The sequence below is a fragment of the Macaca thibetana genome, chromosome 13 (genome assembly GCF_024542745.1).
Source record: "Macaca thibetana thibetana isolate TM-01 chromosome 13, ASM2454274v1, whole genome shotgun sequence".
Lineage (NCBI taxonomy): Eukaryota > Metazoa > Chordata > Mammalia > Primates > Cercopithecidae > Macaca > Macaca thibetana.
Window position 1 is genome coordinate 22171213 of NC_065590.1, and position 24436 is coordinate 22195648.

Consider the following 24436-nt stretch of genomic DNA (forward strand, 5'->3'; position numbering starts at 1 on the left):
AATCATAAGTAACTGGAAGTAGAGCCTGGGTGATTCTATTGAGCAGCTAAGGCTAAGAGCTATTGCTCTAGGTTCTTCAGATTTTTGTATGAAATGAAACCATCATTCACTAAATCACCATAGCTCCAGAGCAGTGCCAGGATGTGTGTGCATGTATGTTTGTGTGTGCATGTGTTTGAAGAAAGGGTAGGGAGACAATCTGGAGTCTAGATCTAACCAATGCTTGGCTTTTACTAGTATTGGGGAAAAAATAGATCTAATGTAAACCAGGGAAGAGAAATGCTTGTTTTATTTCTGGTTTGATTAACCAGAAGGAGGGTTTTTGCTTATTCCAAATGAAAATCCAAAGTGTTTCCACTTGCTGACTCAAATTTGACTTAAAAGATTTAAATGTCTTCATAGATTAGCCTAAGAAAACTGCCATTGTGTTAGACAACCTGGTGAGGTTTTTTTGATAATATGGCTTCAAAATGATCTGTTCATTATTACATAATATATATACCTCATTCTAAAGTTTTTAAAAAATAATTAGAATTTCACACATAAACTAGAATGCCTCTACTTCAGAAGGTTTTAAGCTGGCATCTGTGTTTTCTGTTCTTGGCCACTAAATAGTAATATAATTTAAAGGATAAAATAGCTCTAGTGTGAAATTTTAAAAGCTGCCTAAAAAGTACTTTTAACAAGTTTAAAAACAACCAGAGAACAAAACTAGTTGTTTAGAAGGAACATGTCTTGAGCTTAGAGTAGAAGTTGATATAGTTCTAATATCTCAAGTCATGTACCTGTGTTTCAAAGATTCTAATCAGAATCCTAATCCTAACTACTGACTTAACAAAGTTTCTCAAATTTACATGATCACAGAGCACATCTGTTAACCACCTATCAATTAGAATCATTTACATCTAATGTACTTGGAAAGACACACTGGGAAACACTGAGGTATAGGAGACATGGTGTCCTGTTTTAGGCATTCTGTGGACCCAAAAGATGCTCAGATTTTGGGGAAGGCTCTGCCATACAATCTGAACTATCTGTTATATTTTAATAGCTTTAAACTTGACATTGCACAGAGAATGAAATCATAGAATTGAAAGATGGGAGCATCAGACATTACTCTGAATTTCCTACCTTCAAATCACAAAACAATATCAAATAGAAAGGTCGTTAATCTATACCTCAATTTTCTTATCTTTCCACTATAGATAATGCCATTCTAATAGGATGTTTATGAGGAAGAAAGAAGACTAATGTACTGAAAGCACTTGGCACAATGCCTAACACAGTGTGTGTGACACAAATGCAGGAGTAGTTGTCATTATGAGGATGAGTATATTAAGTGGCGTGCATGAGGACTTGGGTTCTAAAATCCAAATAATCTGAATCTCAGCTCCATGACTCACTAGCTACGTGAACTTAACTCTGCGATTTTCATCATTTGTAAAATGGGTATATCAATCCCACCTACCTTAAGAGTTGCTGTAGAGATTAAATGAGCTAATACATATAAAACATTTAGAACAAGATTTGGCATACACTATAGTTGGTGTTAATACTATCATGTGGCAGTACTCACCCATTAACATCGTAAAGACTTAGTACCCCACTATGCCTTATAAAAGCACCCACAGTTCCTTACCAACGTAAGTTTGTATTTCAAAGGCCAAAACAAAAAACAGCAAAATGTTAATTTATATAATTGAAATAACGGTGAGGTGAAGGGTTACATAGATATGAAAAACATCTATCATCTACTAGGGAGAGAATTATCTAATATCAACAGTGGGTCCTTTTATACTAGCCTGAAAAAGAAATACTTTAATATGCCTCACCAGGGGTCTTCTTAGATCCAACTAAATGTTAAAACTCACAAGACTGTCATATACTTCTTTTTGGCATTCATCTACTCAGAAAAATCTGGGACAAGAACCACTTATTGCCATCAGGGCAGCATCAGACGTTACTTCCCCATTGGAGTCCTTGCAGCAGTCTAATAGCCACCTGGGAGCTATCTTCTCCCTAGGTGTCAACTCAGATGCAAAAAGATGAGATCCACATTGAGTGGATATGAAAGCCACTCTGGCCTAAAAGCCTTATTACTCACAGGAGCCAATATCTCTTGCAATAACCCCATAAGCACAGATTTCAGCGTTCCTCCAGGGCACATGCTCAGAAAAAAAAAATAATCTGAATTATGGGAAGTCAAAAGTTATGACTCCCCATAAGGTATTTATAATTCTTTCTTAGTTCCTCCCAATGCAGCTATAATTTACTAATCGATGTCATTTTTATCATAAGCAATGTTGCCTATAAACAATCAACATTTTACTCTTTTTAGGTTGTCAGGGGCACAGAGCTGTGGGGTTAGCGAAAGGTCAGATTCTCATGCAGGAGAAAATCATTCTACAATCCTCTAGAACAATGCTTCTCAAACTTTGAATGTTATAAAATCCATGCAATGATAACATTTTATAAGGCACACGGATATAAACTGCAGGGGCTTGGTGAAGACATTAATTACAATTTCTTTATATAGTATGACTAAACACAATGCACATAATATGTGGGATTATATAATTTTTAATTTGGGACATAATTATCCCAAATTAGGGATATAATATTTAATTTGATAAAACTTCCAATTATGTCTAGCTCATTAGCAACCACAGCTGTGACCATAACTTTTTTGAAGTAGCTACCTCATGTCTAATCAAGACATGATGAATGATCTGTCCAAGTTCTTGATAGTCACCACTCCTAAGAAACTTTGTAAAAGTAGCAGGCAGCAAATGGCAGATGATTTATTTATTGTTTTGTCTCTAATATATAAAAACTCCCTTTTCCACTAGCCAAAATTTGGATAACTTGTTCTCTTGAAATTATTCACCAAAAGTACCACCATTCTTTAACTCTAACAGTTGTTACTTGTCTTTCTTTGATGCAGTGTTGACATTTCCTGTAATAATTTTTAGAAACAATGGTGAAGATTTCTCTCAAACACAGATAGATGTTATTCTATTTGACTTAATAATCTTTCTTTAGGTTCAAGTCCGCAACTAAAAAATCATGAGAACCATTTTAAACATTACATTTCCCAAGTTGAATTTTTGCTGTCAATTCCTAATTTTTGTCAGTAAGTGTTATTATATTTCCTGGCAGCTGCTATAATTTTTCAGTTAAGCTATTCAGGTGGTCAAATGTCAATTAAGCAACCCAGGTGTGTAGCCAAGAACTAACCTTTACTAAATCTGCAAAGTTGAATCACTTGCAAAATACTTCCCAATTCTTGATAAAACTCATCCTTTGGATTGCCAATGCACTTAACTATGAAACAACAAAAAATAGTATTCTGTTCTCATTTTTTTTGTAGAAAGCTAAAAACAAATGGTTATGTGGTTGATAGCTTGGATTTTATCATAGACATCATTTTGACAATATTTTAAAATTCGTAATTCATAATTTTAGGAAACCATTTACATATGGAAGTCCCTCTGCAAATAAAATATTACTTGAATATCAGTGTTATCAGAGTAAACCTTGGTTGTAACAAACATTTTTAAGAAGTATTTTCATAATATCTCATTTGCCTTGAATATTTAATCCCCAGAGATTTTTTTTTCTTCTTTCTAAACAAAGTTATTCCAGACATTTCACCTCAGAGACTAAATAGTGCTGTCTAGCAGTTACTAGTGTCTATAGATTCATCAATATGCAATTAAATATTGCAATAAAACTTTAATAATGTCTTGGATTATGATTATCTATATCATCTAATATGTTGGTCTACTAATAATGTTATTGATTTTTTTTTCTTGCTTTTCTGGTTCCAAGTAGTATAAAAAACTTCCACACAAGCTGGTAAAATCACAATTCTACAATAGTGATTCATTCTGATGTTAGATATTATGTGTTCTTGCACTCCTAGCTTCTTGAGCTTCTTTAGTTGATACTAATCTAAAAACAGAAATTCGTTTCATATTTTGTTCTCGTAATGCTTTTAAAAGTTCAAACCCTTTTCTGGGTGGGGTGGATATTTCTGATAAAGTGTTGAAATAACTTGTTTGACACCACTGATTAATCTGGTAACATTTTTATACAAATAAGATATTTAGGCAAAAGGACAGGTCTATTACTGTAGTTTACAAATCTAAGTTTGAGATAAGCTTAATTATGCTGCCTAATTTCTCATCTCTTTTGACTGCTGTGTTTGCCATATAGATCTGATAGTTTTCTAGCTTTAACAGAAAATTTTCCTTATAAATGAGCAAAAAGATAAATATCTGTCAAAATTAAATCCATATTACCATAAAGCATTTAAGAGAATTGTAGACCTTAACATGAGCAAATGATTTAAAATGTTTTAAAAATTCAAGGATGTGGTAACAAAATATAAAGTATTGGTATATAGGTTTCATTAATTTAAGACGTAAAAGTATAAATTTTTTTTAAAAAATAAACATTACTTACATTCATATAGGATCAAAAACATCTTTGAAAATTACAAAAGCCTACAGTGCTCTTTACCAAGATAATTTTATTAGAACATGTTTTCTAATAAAGAAATGTTATTTCTAATGTTTAATATGTTATTCTATTCGACTTAATAATCTTTCTTTAGGTTCAAATCCACAACAGTGTCTAAAAAATCATGAGAACCATTTTAAACATTTCATTTCCCAAGCCGAATTTGAAAATTCAGCTTTGAAAAACAATTTTTTTAAGTTTTAAAAACAATTCATTATGAAATTCAATTAAACTTCAGATTTTTCCCAGTTGGTAACATCAAAAACGAAACAAGAGGAAAAGAGGAAAGAAAGGACAGAAAAAATAATCAGGCCGGGCGCAGTGGCTCAAGCCTGTAATCCCAGCACTTTGGGAGGCCGAGGCGGGTGGATCACGAGGTCAGGAGATCGCGACCATCCTGGCTAACATGGTGAAACCCCGTCTCTACTAAAAATACAAAAAACTAGCCGGGGGAGGTGGCGGGCGCCTGTAGTCCCAGCTACTCAGGAGGCTGAGGCTGAAGAATGGCGTGAACCCGGGAGGCGGAGCTTGCAGTGAGCCGAGATCGCGCCACTGTACTCCAGCCTGGGTGACACAGCCAGACTCTGTCTCAAAAAAAAAAAAAAAAAAAAAAAAAAGAAAAGAAAAAATAATCAGAAACATCCAATTGCTTATTTTTTTAGGAACACCTAATGTTGTGTCAATAGGAAAACAAAAAAAAAAGCAAATGAAATTAAAAAAAACTGAACAAGGATTTCTTTGTGTTTCTCACATACACAAAACAAAGAGTTTTGCTGATAAACTGAGTTTGTCTTAGAAACCTAAAGGAAGTGTCTACAGTTCCTTTCAAACTCAGTGGGATGGTTCAACAGGAAGGTGGCAGAGGCTGTGTTGTGTTCCCACTACAGAGCTGCTCTCTGGCAGAGGGGGCTACACAGTCTTACTCATGGAAATATTTTCTGAATTCAGGAAGTTTAACAAAGTAATCATACAAATATTAGAAAAACAAAATTTCACCCTTGGTAAATTTCTGAGTGATTGCGTCTTTTTTAAAAAATTAGTTTTTACCACCATAAACAACTAGGGCCACCGGAAGTAACTTGGTTGGCTGCCGTTCTCATCTTGGGAAGCTTTGCTTTATAGCTGTGTTTAACACTTAGCATCTGGAACCACTGACTGGGCATTTGATACTCACTCAGTCCATCAGTTTTATGTAAATTTTGGGAAGGTCTCATTGCAAATTTTAAAATAATAAATATAAGCCATAATTTTAAAAAATTAATAACAAGTTTCTCCTTAGCCACCTGAATGACGGGTAGTGTGAGCCACAGATGAGGGTTCACACACAGCTAGTTCCTTTTCCCCGTTGTGATTTTTTTTTTTTTTTTTTTTGAGACAGAGTCTCGCTCTGCCGCCCAGGCTGGAGTGCAGTGGCGTGATCTTGGCTCACTGCAAGCTCCGCCTCCCGGGTTCACGCCATTGTCCTGCCTCAGCCTCCCGAGTAGCTGGGACTACAGGCGCCCGCCACCTCGCCCGGCTAGCTTTTTTGTATTTTTTAGTAGAGACGGGGTTTCACTGTGTCAGCCAGGATGGTCTCGATCTCCTGACCTCGTGATCCGCCCGTCTCGGCCTCCCAAAGTGCTGGGATTACAGGCTTGAGCCACCGCGCCCGGGCCCCGTTGTGATTTTTTTAAAAAATTAAAAGATGTTAACAACCTTAGTTCTTTGGAAATGAGACCATGTAACTAGAACTTCTGTCACATAGTTCTGGACCTCTAGACAATCTATGGATCCAGAATTTCTGATGATTTCACTGGAGTCTGCTTTTAGCACTAAATCAGATGGTAAGCCAACAAGTACATTATGCTATAAAGCTGCAAGGCTGGGTGTTTCAATTTAGAAAATGGAAGCAAACAAATTCTTATCAGCTCTTTGGTGAAATTTGGATTGAAAATATCTCCTCAGGTGTTTGAGTTTAAATGTGATTTTTATTTTCCTCCAACTAGTAAAATCATAAGAGGCTGGAAAGAGCCAAATCTGTCCTAAGGTACATTTGTCATATACACTAGAATTCAGTCAGCCCAAAATCCCAGTGTTGTATTCTTATCTTCAAAATATTTTGGCACCAACGTGATAGGTTATCTACTCAAAATATTAAACATATCTCTAAGACATGACCCTTGAGCAAGCCCCCTAAAATCATAGAAATGCTCTTTATTAGTATTATTAGTTTCACAAAATGTTTTAAATCTTACTCTTCATTTCCTGCATATTTCATGATCGAAATAAAATCTTTTACTTGCTATTGCACTGTATGACCATGGAAAAGTGCACAGTTAGTATCCTTGATTTGAGGAGATCTACAATTTTCACTCTCTGTCAATGCTAAGTCAAAAATGAGAGGTTTACTGTTGTATGTGAATGTTGTCTCCGAGCAGGGCAAACCTTTCTTGCTAAGTGCTCAGACACTACTGATTCCTACATGCCTTTTGCAGTCTAAATCCCTGCTCACAACTAAATGAAAAAACTCTTCTTTTTTTTTTTAATTTATTTATTATTATTATACTTTAAGTTGTAGGGTACATGTGCATAACGTGCAGGTTTGTTACATATGTATACTTGTGCCATGTTGCTGTGCTGCACCCATCAACTCATCATTTACATCAGGTATAACTCCCAATGCAATCCCTCCCACCTCCCCCCTCCCCATGATAGGCCCCGGTGTGTGATGTTCCCCTTCCTGAGTCCAAGTGATCTCATTGTTCAGTTCCCACCTATGAGTGAGAACATGCGGTGTTTGGTTTTCTGTTCTTGGGATAGTTTGCTAAGAATGATGGTTTCCAGCTGCATCCATGTCCCTACAAAGGACACAAACTCATCCTTTTTTATGGCTGCATAGTATTCCATGGTGTATATGTGCCACATTTTCTTAATCCAGTCTGTCACTGATGGACATTTGGGTTGATTCCAAGTCTTTGCTATTGTGAATAGTGCTTCAATAAACATACGTGTGCATGTGTCTTTATAGCAGCATAATTTATAATCCTTTGGGTATATACCCAGTAATGGGATGGCTGGGTCATATGGTACATCTAGTTCTAGATCTTTGAGGAATCGCCATACTGTTTTCCATAATGGTTGAACTAGTTTACAATCCCACCAACAGTGTAAAAGTGTTCCTATTTCTCCACATCCTCTCCAGCAACTGTTGTTTCCTGACTTTTTAATGATCGCCATTCTAACTGGTGTGAGATGGTATCTCATTGTGGTTTTGATTTGCATTTCTCTGATGGCCAGTGATGATGAGCATTTTTTCATGTGTCTGTTGGCTGTATGAATGTCTTCTTTTGAGAAATGTCTGTTCATATCCTTTGCCCACTTTTTGATGGGGTTGTTTGTTTTTTTTCTTGTAAATTTGTTTGAGTTCTTTGTAGGTTCTGGATATTAGCCCTTTGTCAGATGAGTAGATTGCAAAAATTTTCTCCCATTCTGTAGGTTGCCTGTTCACTCTGATGGTAGCATGCTCATGGATAGGAAGAATCAATATCGTGAAAATGGCCATACTGCCCAAGGTTATTTATAGATTCAATGCCATCCCCATCAAGCTACCAATGAGTTTCTTCACAGAATTGGAAAAAACTGCTTTAAAGTTCATATGGAACCAAAAAAGAGCCCGCATCTCCAAGACAATCCTAAGTCAAAACAACAAAGCTGGAGGCATCACGCTACCTGACTTCAAACTATACTACAAGGCTACAGTAACCAAAACAGCATGGTACTGGTACCAAAACAGAGATATAGACCAATGGAACAGAACAGAGTCCTCAGAAATAATACCACACATCTACAGCCATCTGATCTTTGACAAACCTGAGAGAAACAAGAAATGGGGAAAGGATTCCCTATTTAATAAATGGTGCTGGGAAAATTGGCTAGCCATAAGTAGAAAGCTGAAACTGGATGCTTTCCTTACTCCTTATACGAAAATTAATTCAAGATGGATTAGAGACTTAAATGTTAGACCTAATACCATAAAAATCCTAGAGGAAAACCTAGGTAGTACCATTCAGGACATAGGCATGGGCAAAGACTTCATGTCTAAAACACCAAAAGCAACAGCAGCAAAAGCCAAAATTGACAAATGGGATCTCATTAAACTAAAGAGCTTCTGCACAGCAAAAACTCTTCTATAGCACAGGTTTTTAGTGATAACTGGAAAAAAATTGTCAAGCATATTTTTCTCATATGTGTACTGTATTTATGGCAAACACTGATATCTGCATTGCACATTTGTGATTAAAGCAAAATACCTGTCAGCACACTTTATAGTGATGTGCATAGAGTTAGTTAATAAGCGAATTTTGCAAATAACTTATAACTTATTCTATTTTCTCTCTAAGCATACCTTGCCATAGGTGCTTCAGCAATAGCATGACATATTGTTTCAAAAACATTTTTGCTATAAGAAGTGCAACTTTAAATGATTTCTATAGTTTACATCTCAATTTCACCTTTACTCAGTTCTATACTGAGAAGTATTATTTTGCATTTTGTTCACATATTTTTCTGGAAAAAAGTCAATAGACTTATCAGAGAGACAGATTATTGCTCTAGACTGAAAGATTATAAAAAAATGCTTCCACAGCTTCACCACATTTGTTGGGTAATGAAGACATTCTTCAACAGCAAACTCACAGCCTTATAGTTATTTTATCACATTACTTTTCAAAGGAGTTTGGTATAACATGACCTCATCTTGTTGACACAGTATATACTATGTTTAACTTCCAGTTTAGCTGCTGCCAACTCCATAGCATCCAAATAATTGTCTTTACTCACAAGGTTTATGATATTTCAAGTTCAAGTTAGGGAGGAAAATTTAACATCAAACCCTAAAATGCAATAATGATAACAAACCATGATTCCAAAATATCTTTTCAAATAAGACCTTACATATTACTATTAAGCGTCACTTCTGTGAGTTCAAAAAGCATAAAACATCAACTCAATTTCCCTAGTAGAAGTGCTCATTACTCTAGAAATAAATCTCAGAACTGAACAAAAGCAGTTTTCAGTCTCCTCTTCAATACTTTAGCTTGTGCTGGTAAGTAAATGAGAATCAGTTCTACATGGGGCAAAATTTGGCTCTTCTCACAGTGGAAAATGAACATCACAAATAGCACCCTTTGATATCTGGGTTATTAGATGATTTTTTTTTCCTGAAAACTATGAAAATATTTTTCACATATGAATCAAGAATTATGTTTTAAAATCACCAAATAACCCACTTTCCATCAGTTTCCACTTAAGATCTACAAGTTCTTCACCAAAAACTTACAAAGAACTATAAAAGGGAGTAAAGTAGTCGTAGGAATGACAATACCATTAAGGGTTTTTTTTTTTAATTGAAGGGATTTAAATTACATTATATGTTAATTCTTCCATCTTAAAAAAAATGAATTATCTCATGTTGGAAAAAGTCTTTTTTTTACCCCAATTCTCCTTCGTCTACCATCTCTTCTCCTTTTGACATCCCAAAATTAATGTATCCGAACCCAAACAAGTATTTTTCCCTGATGATTCTGCTCCATTCAGTCTTCTATGCCTCAGCTGTAAAAGGAAAATAAATCTTGGGGCCCCAAAATCACTAAACTAAAGGTAAAAGTCAGGCTGGGAACTGCTAAGGGCAAATCTGCCTCCCATTCTATTTAAAGTGACCCCTGTGCTCACTGGGATAAATGCATATCTCATTGCTTCATTTGGAAAGGCTAATCAGAAACTCAAAGGAATGTCTCTTATCTACCTATGACCTGGAAGCCCCCTCCTCGCTTTGAGTTTTTTCATCTTAGCCTTGAGTTGTCCCACTCTTCCAGACTGAACCCACGTACATCTTACACATATTAATTGATGTCTCATGTCTCCCTAAAATGTATAAAGCCAAGCTGTGCCCCTACTACCTTGGGCACATGTTATGTCATCAGGACCTCCTGAGGCTGTGTCATGGGTGCACATCCATGATCTTGGCAAAATAAACTTTCTAAATTAACTGAGAACTGTCTCAGATTTTCAGGGTTCACAGTCAATAGCAACTCTATGCCTCTTGCTCAGACAACTGGATCATTAAACTCATCCTGTACTCCTTTCTGGTTGTCTACCTTACATAATGTCTGTAAAGACATCCCACTGGCTTCACCTTCAAATTGTTTTCAGAAGCAGACCTATTTCTTACCACTTCATCATCATCCCCGATCTCTTTCTCGCCTGAGTATCTACGGCCTTCAATTTGTCTTCCTTTTTCAACCCTTGTTTCCTCAAAGCCTATTCTTCACACAGCAGCCAGAATGGTTCCTTTAAAAATGTAAATCAGATCATGACACTTTTCTGTCCAAAATCCTTCCATGGTTCTCCATTGTTGTAGCCAACAAGGTCTTGTGCTATAGATACATCCTTTATCTCTTGTTCACTCTACTGTAGTCATACCAGCCTCCTCTTTGCCCCTTGAGCATGCCAGGTCTGCTCCCAGTTCAGGACGTTTGTATTCATTTTCCTGCTGCCTGGAATGCTCATAACTGCACCACCACATAATTCATTTCTTCTCTATCAAGTCCTTGTTCAAATGACAGCTTCTCAATGAGGCCCACCCTGACCACCCCAGTTAATTCACAGCCTCTTCCCCAGTACTCCCAGTCCTCTTTGTTCACAGTCAATAGCAACTCTACCCCTCTTGCTCAGACAACTGAATCATTAAACTCATCCTGTACTCCTTTCTAGTTGTCTACCCTACATAATATCTGTAAAGACATCCCATTGGCTTCACCTTCAAATTGTTTTCAGAAGCAGACCTATTTCTTACCACTTCATCATCATCCCTGGTCTCTTTCTCGCCTGAGTATCTACGGCATAAAAATATATTTTTTTTCCTCCAATACTTATCACATTTTAGTATTCTACATAATTTACTCACGTATGGTTTATTATTGCCATCCTCTGCTAAAATGTCAGTTCCATGAGGTCAACAATTTTGATATGGTTTATTAATGTGTCTCAAGCACGTAAAACAGTTCCTGCTACAGAGATTATGCTCAACAAATTTTGCTGAACGATTGCATTTTCATAAGCATTTCTGTTCTTCCTACAAGTTATTGCTCACTCCTGTTAAGCTCTTTAAGATTTACAACAAATCTGTCATTTTAAATTTTGATTAAAAAGTTTTTCTTCTCTACCCATTTTCTGCAGCAGGAGAGCTGCCCTCAGTGTCACCTTCTCAATTGAAACTACGGTGCCGAATAAGGGAGAATAAGAGAGCCGTGAATGGGGAAGGTGGCTCAATGAATTTGGTGGTGAAGCTAAACTATTATCACCATCAAGAAAAGACTGTCTCAAGAACCGCTGTCAGCCCAACTAAATAACAGAAGAAAGCCAGTATCATCTTTAAGTTCCACTATTATCTGTTGTGCTGTATTTTAAAGCAACTTTCTGACTCACAATTTTGTGACTTTCAATTATATCAACAACAAATGTGTGGCAACAACAGAGAGAAAGTAAGTGTGTGTATATTATTCATCTATATGAATCCCTAAGTTATCAAGCTCATTTTATTAAACAATCCTTATTTCTACTCTATAAAGCAAAGATGAAATAACATGAAAAACAAATCGTGCGTCATCTACTTTTTATATATTGTCATCCTCTTTCCTCAGTAATCATAAAATATCAAAAATACATTTGTAATACTGATTAAAAATATATGGCATAATGTTACATAAATATACGAGAAGCTCAATAGTGCAGATAAGATAGATAATGTTTCTAAATAGATAAAGGGAAATACATGAAAAAATATAAAATTGTTGTGATTAGGATTCATTTATCATTGAATAACCAAAATTATATTTGATATCACTATCATTAATATCCAATCAATTATGAATAATATGTGCAATCTTATTTGTAATTTTTATGTTAAAGAAATTGCATCATAAAAAAGAACTCACTTTAGATTATATGTATCATATTCAATGGATGATCTTGGCACTGCAGGGATCATATAAAGAAATCCAAGATGTTCATTTTCACGTATTATTTTAATGATTTGCAAGGGATCACGAATGTTGGCTTTAACTACTTCTTCTCGGTCGTAGAAAGTGTACTTAGGGTAAGCTGAAGACCTAGTCCCGAAGAGACCTCTTTTTCCAGTACCGGTACGTGGCAGTTTAGGAGGAGAGGGAGAGAACACCTCAACATAGGGCTGATGAATCTAAACAAAGCCAATTTTTGAAAAACAAAATATGAGTCTTTGCACACACACAAGAGTGACAAAATATTACCTTCAAGGACTAATTGCCATATTGCATGAGATGTCTAGAGCTCAAAGGCAAGCATTTTGGCACTGAAAATTTTCAAACTATTGTTAGGCAGTCATATTCCTTCTCAGGACTCCCTATCCAGACACCCATTCTTTTTCCACAAAGCAGTCCCAGTTTCTGCTTCCATTGCCTTCTCCTCTCCTTTAACTCAATGTTTATTGCATCAAAATATTACCAGGTCTTTGATGTCCATGGGAACCCTCTTCCCTCCTTGCTTAGTTGCTCTGCATCTATCTTTTCTAGGGCCTCTCCTCCCAACCTCCCCCTCTGTTCTGACTGCCTTGATGCTCTTCAGTGAGTGAAGTATTGGACAGCTGCTATCATAACTCATAATAACTTTACTTCTTTGTGAATATGAGGGGTGGTTATATTGAGTATTGAGAATCACTATGCAATAGCCTTAGAGAAGCACTGATTTTATCAACTAATATTGCCTGTTCTTTAGGCCAGTGCTTCTCAAACTTTAAATGTGCAGTGAATTACCTGGGGTTCTTACTAAAATGCAGATTTTGATTCAGTACAACTAGGGTGGAACCTGAGATTCTGCCTTTCTAACCTGCTCTCAGGGGTTTGGATCCTGCTAACCATGGACTACACTTGGAGCAGCAAGGCTGAGTCCCACCCACCGTGCCATGCCTACACACTCCAGCTTTGCTCTACTCTCTGGGCTTCACTGTCTGTGCTCTCAGTGCCACTCACACCCCCCAAAAAAACTTAGGTGGCATCACCCACATCTGTTCCTCCCATGGAGGAGGTTGATCACTGTGTTTGAAGAAATTTGACACCAACTCCAAAGGTCATCACCTTGCCTCTCTGACCGTATAGGAGTAACTGGCTTTAAGATAAGAGTCACCATAGTAGACCTGCTTTGTTGAATAACTACTGTAAATATACGCATGAGTATTTTATTGCCTATTAACATAGCTGGCAGAGGCTGCCATTTCTGCAGGGATTTATTACTACAAGCTCTGTGGAACGACTTCTCCAGAAAATTTGTACTCACAGGGAACATTATACCCCAACTCTGATTAAATATACCCTGTTTAATAGCAGTTTGACAGAAGCCTAACAAGTTCAGAGCTGAAGGAAACACATCTTTGAACTTAAAAGGTAAAATGTGTGTCTTTGACTTCTTGGCCAGGGACAACAGCAATAACACTGTTCTCTTCTAAGAATGAATAGGCCAAACCTGAACCAGAGAAAACACACATCACCTTATCTCAATGTTTCAACAAGGGCTAGTCCACTTTAGTATTTTTATGAGACTAAAGTGTTACTGTTTTAACAGAAAAATGTATTTATTTTATTTGTTCTAATCTTTAAAAAGTCTTATCGCATTCTAAGTGGAAGACTTCTTCCATAACAGGGTTACATATTTTCCTCTGAGCCCTAATTTCTCATTATGTAACTCAGTGGGAAAATGTGATTTACGTCTTCAGCAGTAACATAGGTTCAGATTTGGGGGTGGGAAATAAAGAAAGCATTTATTCATAAACTGTACAATGTAGTACTCTTCTCTGATGGATGCTCAGTCCAATTTGATAAGTCAATTTCTTCCTTAATTAACAGAGGCCTCCAACTTCCTTTCCTGCCTGCCTTCCTTTATCTCCCAGGAAATCCTCCTTGTTGCATTTCTATTTGAAACTCATTCTGATAAATCAATTTCTGAAAAAAATTACCTTTTTCTCAGAATAAATACCTTTCTTATTTTATGTAACACATCCCCTTTTCCATATCTCTCTTTAATTCCTAACTCTTTACTGAGTTCTTCACTGAGTGACAGCTACAACCAGGAAGCACAGCTCACAACCTGAGATTCCTTTTTAGCCCCACTTTTATCCCAGATGTCTACACATATTCTCTCCTTTTCTTTAAATTCAAATTTTTGAAGCACTCTTTATGCCAAATGAATTAATTTACAGGCAATTACATCTTTTCTGGCTCAGATCTTTTCTGGAGAAAGAGCTCCCTCTGGCTCCCCTTCACAGACACCATAGTAACTGAGGCTTTATAGTTCCATCTAGTTCATCATATGATTTCATTCTTTCAGGATGATCTCACCCAAACCCAAAGTAAGCTCCTGCCCATCTATTTTCTCCTCGAGCTCCAATCTCTCTCATCTTATCTATCCCATTAACTTTCCACTCATTCTTCTCAGCTTAGTGCAACTCCCAAAGGTGGCTTTTTATTCACTGACTGGCCCACCAACGGCCAGGTGTAAGAGTCCCTTTTATTTAGTTTTTCATTATTTTGTACCTTAAACAACCAAGGAGAGCTCTTATACCCCACTGTGTTGAGTGTTCATTTGTCCACCTACCTACCTCTAGACTCTGAAATCCTTGAGGACAGATCTTGTCCTCAACTGTGCACGTCTGGCAGTTCTAATCCAATGCTTGGACCCAAATCAGCACTCAAATGTGTGACTGTCAAAGTTACCCTCTTAACCAAAAGCTCAGAGAAATCTTGGCTCTACTGGTATCTTTACTGCAGGTATGCCTTTCACATTTTCTCCCCTTACTGTTTTTTTTTTTTTTTCTTTAATTATCTAGAGATATTCATTTAAAGGCAAGCTCTGGTGATTTCTTCCCCGAGCTACCATTTCTTTATGCCTTTCAAGGCAACTTCCCCACTCTACAACTCTCACCAGCTACACAAATTGTCTTTCTAGCTGGCTTCATCTCCATTTTATTGCCCTTCATCAGGGTCTTCAAAGATTACCAGTTTTGGTAAAAATGATGAAAATTTCAAAAAAGTTATAATAACATTCAAAATACCATTATGTCTTCTTTACCATGTAAGAGAAGGTCAGAAGGCACCATACAGTTGCTGAAAGTTTCCTTTATGATTTTCTTCCATTGTAAGAATTTTCCTTAAACAGGAAGAATGAAGAAATGTTGTATTTCCCAAACTCATTATGCAACCTTATAGAAAATGACTTTGCTTCTATTCTTATGAGTTAAAAGCATGTTAGCAAATCTATACAAAACCAAATTAAGTTAAAAGAATCAATTAAGTAGTTTAATATTATACCTGTATTTTTTTCACAGCATCTTGATGCTCAAGAATCTGAGTAGATGATGTGACAAAACTTTTTTTTGCTATGCTTACTGGAGGTTTAAGGATTCCGGCAGCCATTAACTGAAGTCGGTTCTGTTCATGTATGTATTCTGGCTGCTTATGATCTTGGTAGACTTTTAGCACTGGCTTTGGGAAATAGAGAGACATGTTAATCTTTTAAACATTCATATAAAGTTGTTTTATTTCTCACTACCTTTGGACTCTTTCTCCTGTTGGAAATTGATCTCCTTGGATTAATTTCCTATCAAAGATGCAGTCCTAATAGTTAACTACCACCATTGCCTGTCTCTGGCCTATTGCTTGAGTAAGACTTTTCTACCTAGCTTCCATTAATTTTATACTTGAAATTATCAATGAATACTTACAAGAATAAATTACAACAGAAAAGGCTCAGAAGTATGAAATCATATACTCCCTAATTGTCCATTATAAACCCCCATCATTTACTAATACTGCTACTATGGGAAGAAGTGCACAATTCTCCCACCAAAATCATTAGTTCCCCAAATCATCAATCACTTCTCATAGCCATAACTTATTGAAGATCTAAAAAAATAGGTGGCATTATCTTAGGCTATCCAACTGAAAATTATGGCAATAAAACCCCAGCTTTTAATATAATAAAGTGAATAATTCATTATAATGGCTTTTTGTTACTAAGCATTATGAGTTTATGATAATAGCTAGTCTCTTATATACTGGGTTAAGAAAAAAAGGCTTGAGATTAAGTAAACAGCAGTCAACTTTTCAGTTAAATTGCATTTGGTTTTAGATAAAAATCCCTTTTGAGCCAAATTACAAAGCACTGCTCAAAGAAATCAGAGATGACACAAATGAAAAACATTCCATGCTCTCCATTATAGGAAGAATCAGTATCATTAAAATCACCATACTGTGCAAAACAATTTACAGATATAAGGCTATTCCTATCAAATTACAAATGACATTATTCACAGAACTAGAAAAAAATATCTTAAAATTCATATGGAACCAAAAAGGAGCCTGAATAGCCAAGGCAATCCTAAGCATAAAGAAGAACCCTAGAGGCACCATGTTACCTGACTTCAAACTGTACTACAGGGCTACAGTAACCAAAACAGCATGGTACTGGTGCAAAAACAGACATGTAGCCCAACAGAACAGAATAGAGAGCCCAAAAATAAGGCTGCACACGTACAACCATGTCATCTTTGACAAAGTTGACAAAAACAAGCAATAGAGAAAGGACTCCCTATTCAATAAATGGTACTGGGATAACTGGCTACCCATATGCAGAAGACTGAAAATAGGCCCTTTCCTTACGCCATATACAAAAATTAACTCAAGATGGATTAAAGATATAAATGTAAAATCCCAAACTATAAAATCCCTGGAAGATAACTAGGCAAGACCATTCTGAACATAGGAATTGGCAAAGATTTCATGACAAAGATACCAAAAGCAATTGCAACAAAATCAAAAATTAACAAATGGGATCTAATTAAACTTAAGAACTTCTGCATAGCTAAAGAAACTATCAATAGGGTGAAAAAACAACCTACAGAATGGAAGAAAATATTTGTAAGATATGCATCTTTGAAGGTCTAATATCCAGAATCTACAATAAATGTAAACAGATCTACAAAAACAAAAAACAAGCCCATTAAAAGTGGGCCAAGGACATGAACAGACGCTTTTCAAAAGAAGACACAGACATAGCCAACAAGCATATGAAGAAAAGCTCAATATCACTGATCATTAGATAAATGCAAATCAAAACCACAATGAGATACCATCTCACATCTCACACCATTCAGAATGGCTATTACTAAAAAATAAAAAATAATAGAAAAGTAAATTATGGAGTATTCATACAATCAGATACAGTGCCACCACTAAGTGTAAAAAGCTAGATGTATTTATTTGTAATATGAAAAATAAAATAATAAAAAATTAAAATAAAAAATAAAAAATAACAACTATTGTGGAAAGCAGTGTGGTGATTCCCTAATAGCTAAAAGCAGAACTCCCATTCAAGCCAGCAATCCCACTACTGGGTATATACCTAAAGGAATATAAATTGATCTACCATAAAGACACATACATGTGTATGTTCACTGCAGCACTACTCACAATAGCAAAGACATGGAATCAATCTAAATGCCCATTATTGGTAGACTGGATAAAGAAAATGTGATATATATACATCATGAAATACTGCACAGCCATAAAAAAGAACAAGATCACGTTCCTCACAGGAACACGGATGGAGCTTGAGGTCATCATACTTAGCAACAGAAAACCAAATACCACATTTTCTCACTTATAAGTGAGAGCCAAATGATGAGAACACATGAACAAAAAGAGAGGTGCAACTGACACTGGAGTCTACTTGAGGGAGGAGGGTGGGAGGAGGGAGAGGAACAGAAAAAACAACTATTGTGTACTACACTTGGTACCTGGGAGATGAAATAATCTGCACAACAAATCCCCATGACATCAGTTTACCTATGTAACAAATCTGTACATATATCCCTGAACCTAAAATGAACGTTAAAAAAATTACAGGTAAAAACACTAGCACCTGTGTGAAGGTGCAGTTTCACCTATGCAGATCAGGCAACAAAAAGTTGAAAGAGATTATAGTAAACTATAGGTTAAGGGTGAAAATGCAATTTAATTTAGGCAACATGTGTGCATTGGATTGAGAAACTTGTTTCCAGGTAAAATATGTGTGAATTAAGTAAAATTATATGTTAAATATAGTTATATGGAAATTAATATATAATTAAATATAATTGTACATATATGTAATTTTTTCATCAACTCCACAACACCACTCACAGGGCCCTATCTCATAGGAATATAAGCACCAGTACAAAAGGATAATATAATTTTACTGTACCATTTGAAATACTGGCAAAACAACCTGAATGTCTCAAAAGAGGAGAATGATTCAGTAAATTATGGAATATTCATACAATCAGATGCTATGCCACCACTAAGTGTAAAAAGCTAGATGCAGAGTATTGTATCTATTTGTACTATGAAAATATTACAAATTCATATGAATTTGTACTATGAAAATATTACAAATAAATACAATTACAAATGTAAGTTTCATACATTTGTAAAGTTACAAAATTACAAATAAATTTGTATAAAATTGTTTCAGCATGGACAAAGGTGAGAAAGGACATATACTAAATTTTGTCAATGTTAGATGGCATAGAAAAGGGAGTCCGAGACTGGGGAATTTGGAGGTAAGGAAAAAATGTAAAAGAAGAAAAGTAGAAAAGAGAGAAGGAGAAGGAGAAGGAGAGGTAAGGGGAGAGAGAGAGGGGGAAGAAAAGAAGAAGGAAGAGGAGGGGGAAGAAGCAGGGGGGAAGAGGAGAATAGAAAGAAGAAGAAGGGGAAGGGAAAGGGAGAGGAGAAGGTAGTCGAGAGGAGGGAAGTCAATAACAAAAATACATCACTACCAACTCTATAAAAAGAAGTCAAACTACAGATGCCCACACATGTGAAATTAGTCACTTGACTATTAAGTTACTTTCTCTCTGCATGGTGAAACTTCAAGTCATTTTCACTTTTTTCCTTATTTTTTTAAATATTGTATGAATTATTTTATTCATGTATTATTTATACTGTGCAAATTATCTGTTAGTATATAACACACTGCCTCAAACTTAGCAACTTAAAAACTAACATTTATTTTGCTAAAAATTCTGTAATTTAGGCAGAGCTCAGTGGGGACAGCATCAATACCTCAGCTGGTGCCCAGTGGAGTAGAGGCAAGATGTTCCCACTGAGCTCTGCCTAAATTGCAGATGTCTGGCAGTTGATACAGGCTGCTGGCTGAGACTTGTTCAGATAGCATCTTCTCAGAGAGACCTCTCTAGTCACCCAATGTAAAGTAGTCTCTTCTGAGTCTCTACCACAGTCCATGTGTTCTTTTCTTTTCTTTTTTGTAGAGACATGATCTCGCTCTGTCACCCAGGCTACAGTGCAGTGGTATAAGCAAAGCTTACTGCAGCCTCTACCTCCTGGGCTCAATGACCCTCTCCCTTTGCCTTCCAAAGTGCTAAGATTACAGGCATGAGCCAATGCGTTTGGCTTATTTTCTTAATAGTTACTATCACTGGATGAAATTGTTCAGTCTGCTTATTTAGAATTACTAGAATGTCAACATGAATCTTGTCTGCTTTGTTCATTTTTGTTCATTTGCTTTGTTCATTCCTCAGAGCATGGCTCAAATCCTGGCACAGAGTAGGCACATAACAAACTTTTAATATACATGAGTGGATGACACTGGTGACACGCTGAACAACTTTAATCATCAACGGTTAGTGATACACTTTTGTCAAGTGAAGGCAAATACGTCGGAGAGAAATAGATGTAAAAAGTTTCACACGAATTCCATGGGAGAAAAATGGGGAGGAGGACTTGGTGTCCCACATAACATGTGGTGGCGCAGGCACACTGAACCCTGGGGAAGAAGAGGGCAGCAGTCAGTGCCACATCCACCATGCAAATGAAGGTTCAGTGTCAAACCAACAACAGTGGTGACTTGCATTTTGCGTTGATTCCATTTGTATTGGTTTTGTATTTTCTTTGTATTTAAGGTGTCAATTTGTTTATTAAGAATTAGAATTAATTCCTAGTGTAATAGTTTTTTCACATAAAGTAACATCAAATAAAAAATAAATTGGCACTATGGATCAAGAATGCTTTTCTTCAAGAGAAATCAGTACTCAAACTTAAGTTTGAGAAACAATGAAATAAGGATTAATATCCATAATATATTTTTAAAAACTTAAAAATAAGATAAAGACAACTTTTTTTTTTTTTTTTGAATGGGGTTTCACTCCTGTTGCCCAGGCTAGAGTGCAATGGTGCGATCTTGGCTCACCACAACCTCTGCTTCCCGGGTTCAAGCAATTCTCCTGCCTCAGCCTCCCGAGTAGCTGGAATTACTGGCATGCACCACCACGCCTGGCTAATTTTGTATTTTTAGTAGAGACGGGGTTTTTCCATGTTGGTCAGGCTGGTCTCAAACTCCTGACCTCAGGTGATCTGCCCACCTCGGCCTCTCAAAGTGCTGGGATTACAGGCGTGACCCACCGTGCCCGGCCCAAGACAACTTAATTTTAAAGTGGACAAAGGTTATGAACAGATAATCCACATAATAAGTAATATATGTGGTGATGAAAAATGAAAATACACCTAACTTCATTAATAAGATGCAAATTATAACAACAATGTGATGCCATTTTTAACATATCAGTGTAGCAAAAAAAAAAAAAAAAAAAAAAAAAAGATAGCACCAAGCAAAGATGTGGGCAAACAGGCCCTCTCATACACTGTAGGTGAAAAGGTAAATTTCTAGAGGGCAACTGGGTAATGTTTTTTGAAATTAAAAATGTACATATGACCTAAAGATACCGTTTTTAGAAATGTATCTTGATGTGTATAAAGACAATGTCATTCAACACAGCATTATCTGAAATAGCAAAATAAAAACAAAATAAACAAAACCAAATAAAAGCAAAACAAAAAATAAAAATGAAATTACTTGAGCTCACATAAATATGAGACCAGTTAACCAGTACTATGTTATGGCACCTCTATGCAACAAAATACAGTGTAGCTGTTCGAAAAGACACTACTCTATGCAAGAATTAGAAACATTTCTATATGTTTAAGTGAAATAAGCACTTTGGAGATCAGTATGTATTGTATAATCTTACTTTAAAACTGTCTATGTTTATAAATACAAATATAAACATTTGAATAAACATAAAACAGTCTGAAGGGCACTCCACTAATTATGGTAGCTAACATCTAAAGGTGGAGAGGACAACTTTCACTTTTTAATTTTTTTGCTTTCATGGCTCTCTACATGCATTTATAATTATCCAAGGGCATAAATGGTTTCTAAAAATTAAGTATTTTCAACATGCACACACTTTTTTAAATACAAATGCATGTACTTTGAAAATAATAAAACTATATAACTAAATATAACATGTTTACTAAACTTCTCAGTGTTAAATGGTACCCTAATATCTAAAAGTGCCTAATAGCATACATAGTTAGGTATCTGTATTGTACATAATCCTAGAGAGGACTTATCTGCCTGAAAACTTTGTTCACCACTGTATCCTTCAACTTAAACAGTGCCTAGAACTTAATATTTGTTTAATAAATATTTACCGTATTTACAACTACATAAACAGTTATTATCTTTTAGCTTTTCATTCCTTCTTGGTCAATTCAGAGTCTGGAAATAACTTCCATCCTCCAAAGCAATTTTGCAACTTCCTCTGTGGCTACAGAGGCTAAAACAATGGTTTCTGAACTTACCAAAGGCTCTAGTTTTATAGGCTGCTGTCGTTTTCTTGTCTTCTCTTGAGCTTTTGTAATGTGCCTAAATGTTAGGATTTGTGGATCAGATTCATTTTCTGTGGATGTCACATAACTCACTCTTCCTTTGGCTTTTATATTATTCAGTCTTGAAAGTGCAGAATTTTCAGCATACTCTTCAATATTTGTCAGGTCAAATTCACTATCTGTGGCCTGAGAAGTCATCCTTACTCCTGGAAAGGATAGGTGAGGAAAAAGAAAATGAAAAGTAGATCAAAAGGATTGGGGAAGAAGGCTACTGGAGAGGGACTTAAGGACTAGAAAGAGTTGAATTCGCTCACTCCCCTCAAATAAAACCCATCAAAGTTACCCTAGTCTTCCTGAACCGAGGACTTGAATCAAAGGAATAAAAAATTAGAAACTGTGCCTAGGCTTCAAGAACCCCTGTAGCTAGGGTGGAACCCAGGAATTTGCATTTCTTGCAAGTTCTTGGGGGATGCCGCTGCCGCTGCTCATCTGGGGACCACACTGGTCTAGATTTGGAAGGACAAAAGGAAATGCAAATAGTATTGAGTTCAATGTTTCTCATCTCCTGCGGAACTTGTTCAAAATGCAGTCTGAAAAATACAGTATAGGTACTCAAGAAGAAACAAAGGACAAAAAAAGAATTGAGGGCTAATTTCTGACACAGTGCTTCTGGAGCTTTAACGTGCAGGACAATCACTTGCAGAGCTTGTTAAGATGAAGGTTCTGATTCATACACTTTGAGTAGCAAGGTCCTAAAACACTACAAATATGAGCCTTTTGTAATGGTCTTGCACTCTGCACCACTACGCACACTTCCACCCCATTACATGAGTGGAGATACTTCGAAACACCTTCCAACATAGTGTTAGCACAAGAGGTCTTGAATCAGGTATCGGCAGACCTAGGTTTTATATAGATCAGTGCTGGCCAATAGAAATATGAGACCTTTGTATGCAATTTTAATTTTCAAGTAATAGCATTTTAAAAAATAAATAGGTGAAATTAATTTTAATAATGTGTTTTATTTACCATATCAAAAACATAATCATTTAAACACACAATATAAAAATTATAGTGATATTTTCTCTTTTGCTATCACGCCTTCAAAATCCAGTGTGCTTTTTACATATGAGCACATTTCAATTCAGACTAGCCACACAAGGTCTAATGATTACTGTATTTAACAGCGCAGGTCCAGATTTGACCACTCAGCGTGAGATCTTGGACAAGTCTCTTGATGCCGCTATTGCTCACTTTCCACCCCTCTAAAATGATGGGCGGATAGGAGACAATCACTGAAATGCCTTTCCATTGACTTTCTCTGCCTCTTTGAACCTTTCTTTATATTCTCCGAAAGCCAGGCTTTGTTTCTGGCCCAGTAATCCGAGCCCAGCCCGGAGGGTCGGTTCCCAGGACTCACCAAGTCAGAATAGAGCAACCAACGCCGAGGGTCTCCAGAGAGAGCAATGCCTGGTCTTGGAGTAGAAAGCATTCGGTAGCGCGGAATGTTTCCTGTTGCGTAGCAACCAGCGGGCCTCTACCGACATACTGCGCCACTGAGTAACACGTCGCCAGGCAACGCCTCAACCAGTCACAGCTTTCGGTCCAGGAGCGCTCCAGGCAATCGAGCCAATTAGTGTCTCGGAAACATTTCCTACGTCGCTGATTGTTGGAGACTCCGCACAGACTGGTTCCTCCTCTGCGCTGGGAATTGAGTACTGTGCCAGGAGGTGTAGGCAGAGCAGCCAAAGGAGGTGGTTAATTGTTTGTTTCATTGCTTATCGACCACTCACACCCATCTCAACCTCTTACAGGAATCTCTTTTCTGTTTTCCTTCAAGAGCCTGAAGACTGACTTGACGTTCACTTTAACAGAAATTTATCCGAAAGAGTCGAGAATTTCAGGAGAGGAATGTGCGTTGTGTAGACAAATGAAGTCCCATTCTCCAAGGGAGCAACCACTCTGCATCCCTGCCCGACCCGCCGACTTCCTCCTGAGTGTCCTAAGGCTCAAGAAATGTGGCCTCCTCTTCCCTGAAACTCCACTGTGGCCTTCCAACTAATGTTCTTTTCCACTTGGAAGGTATCCTAGGTGTCAGGCATAGGATGAGCCCGTATTAC

The 24436-nt window shown here is 36.7% G+C and overlaps 1 protein-coding gene across 3 annotated transcripts in view; it reads right to left on the minus strand.

The window, feature by feature from the left end:
- The window catches only part of DNAH6 (dynein axonemal heavy chain 6), a 368310-nt gene that overhangs the window by 293804 nt on the left and 50070 nt on the right, over nucleotides 1-24436 (minus strand). For 2 of the 3 annotated variants that reach the window (XM_050754695.1, XM_050754692.1), the window contains exons 1-4: nucleotides 23737-23855; nucleotides 22290-22522; nucleotides 15900-16073; nucleotides 12498-12760 (exon numbers count right to left, since the gene is read on the minus strand). In XM_050754695.1, the coding sequence (XP_050610652.1) occupies nucleotides 12498-12760; nucleotides 15900-16073; nucleotides 22290-22514 (662 nt within the window). In that variant the 5' untranslated portion in view covers nucleotides 22515-22522; nucleotides 23737-23855. Of the gene's footprint in view, nucleotides 1-12497; nucleotides 12761-15899; nucleotides 16074-22289; nucleotides 22523-23736; nucleotides 23856-24436 lie in introns of those variants that run through there. The other variant, XM_050754693.1, reaches the window with a different exon arrangement.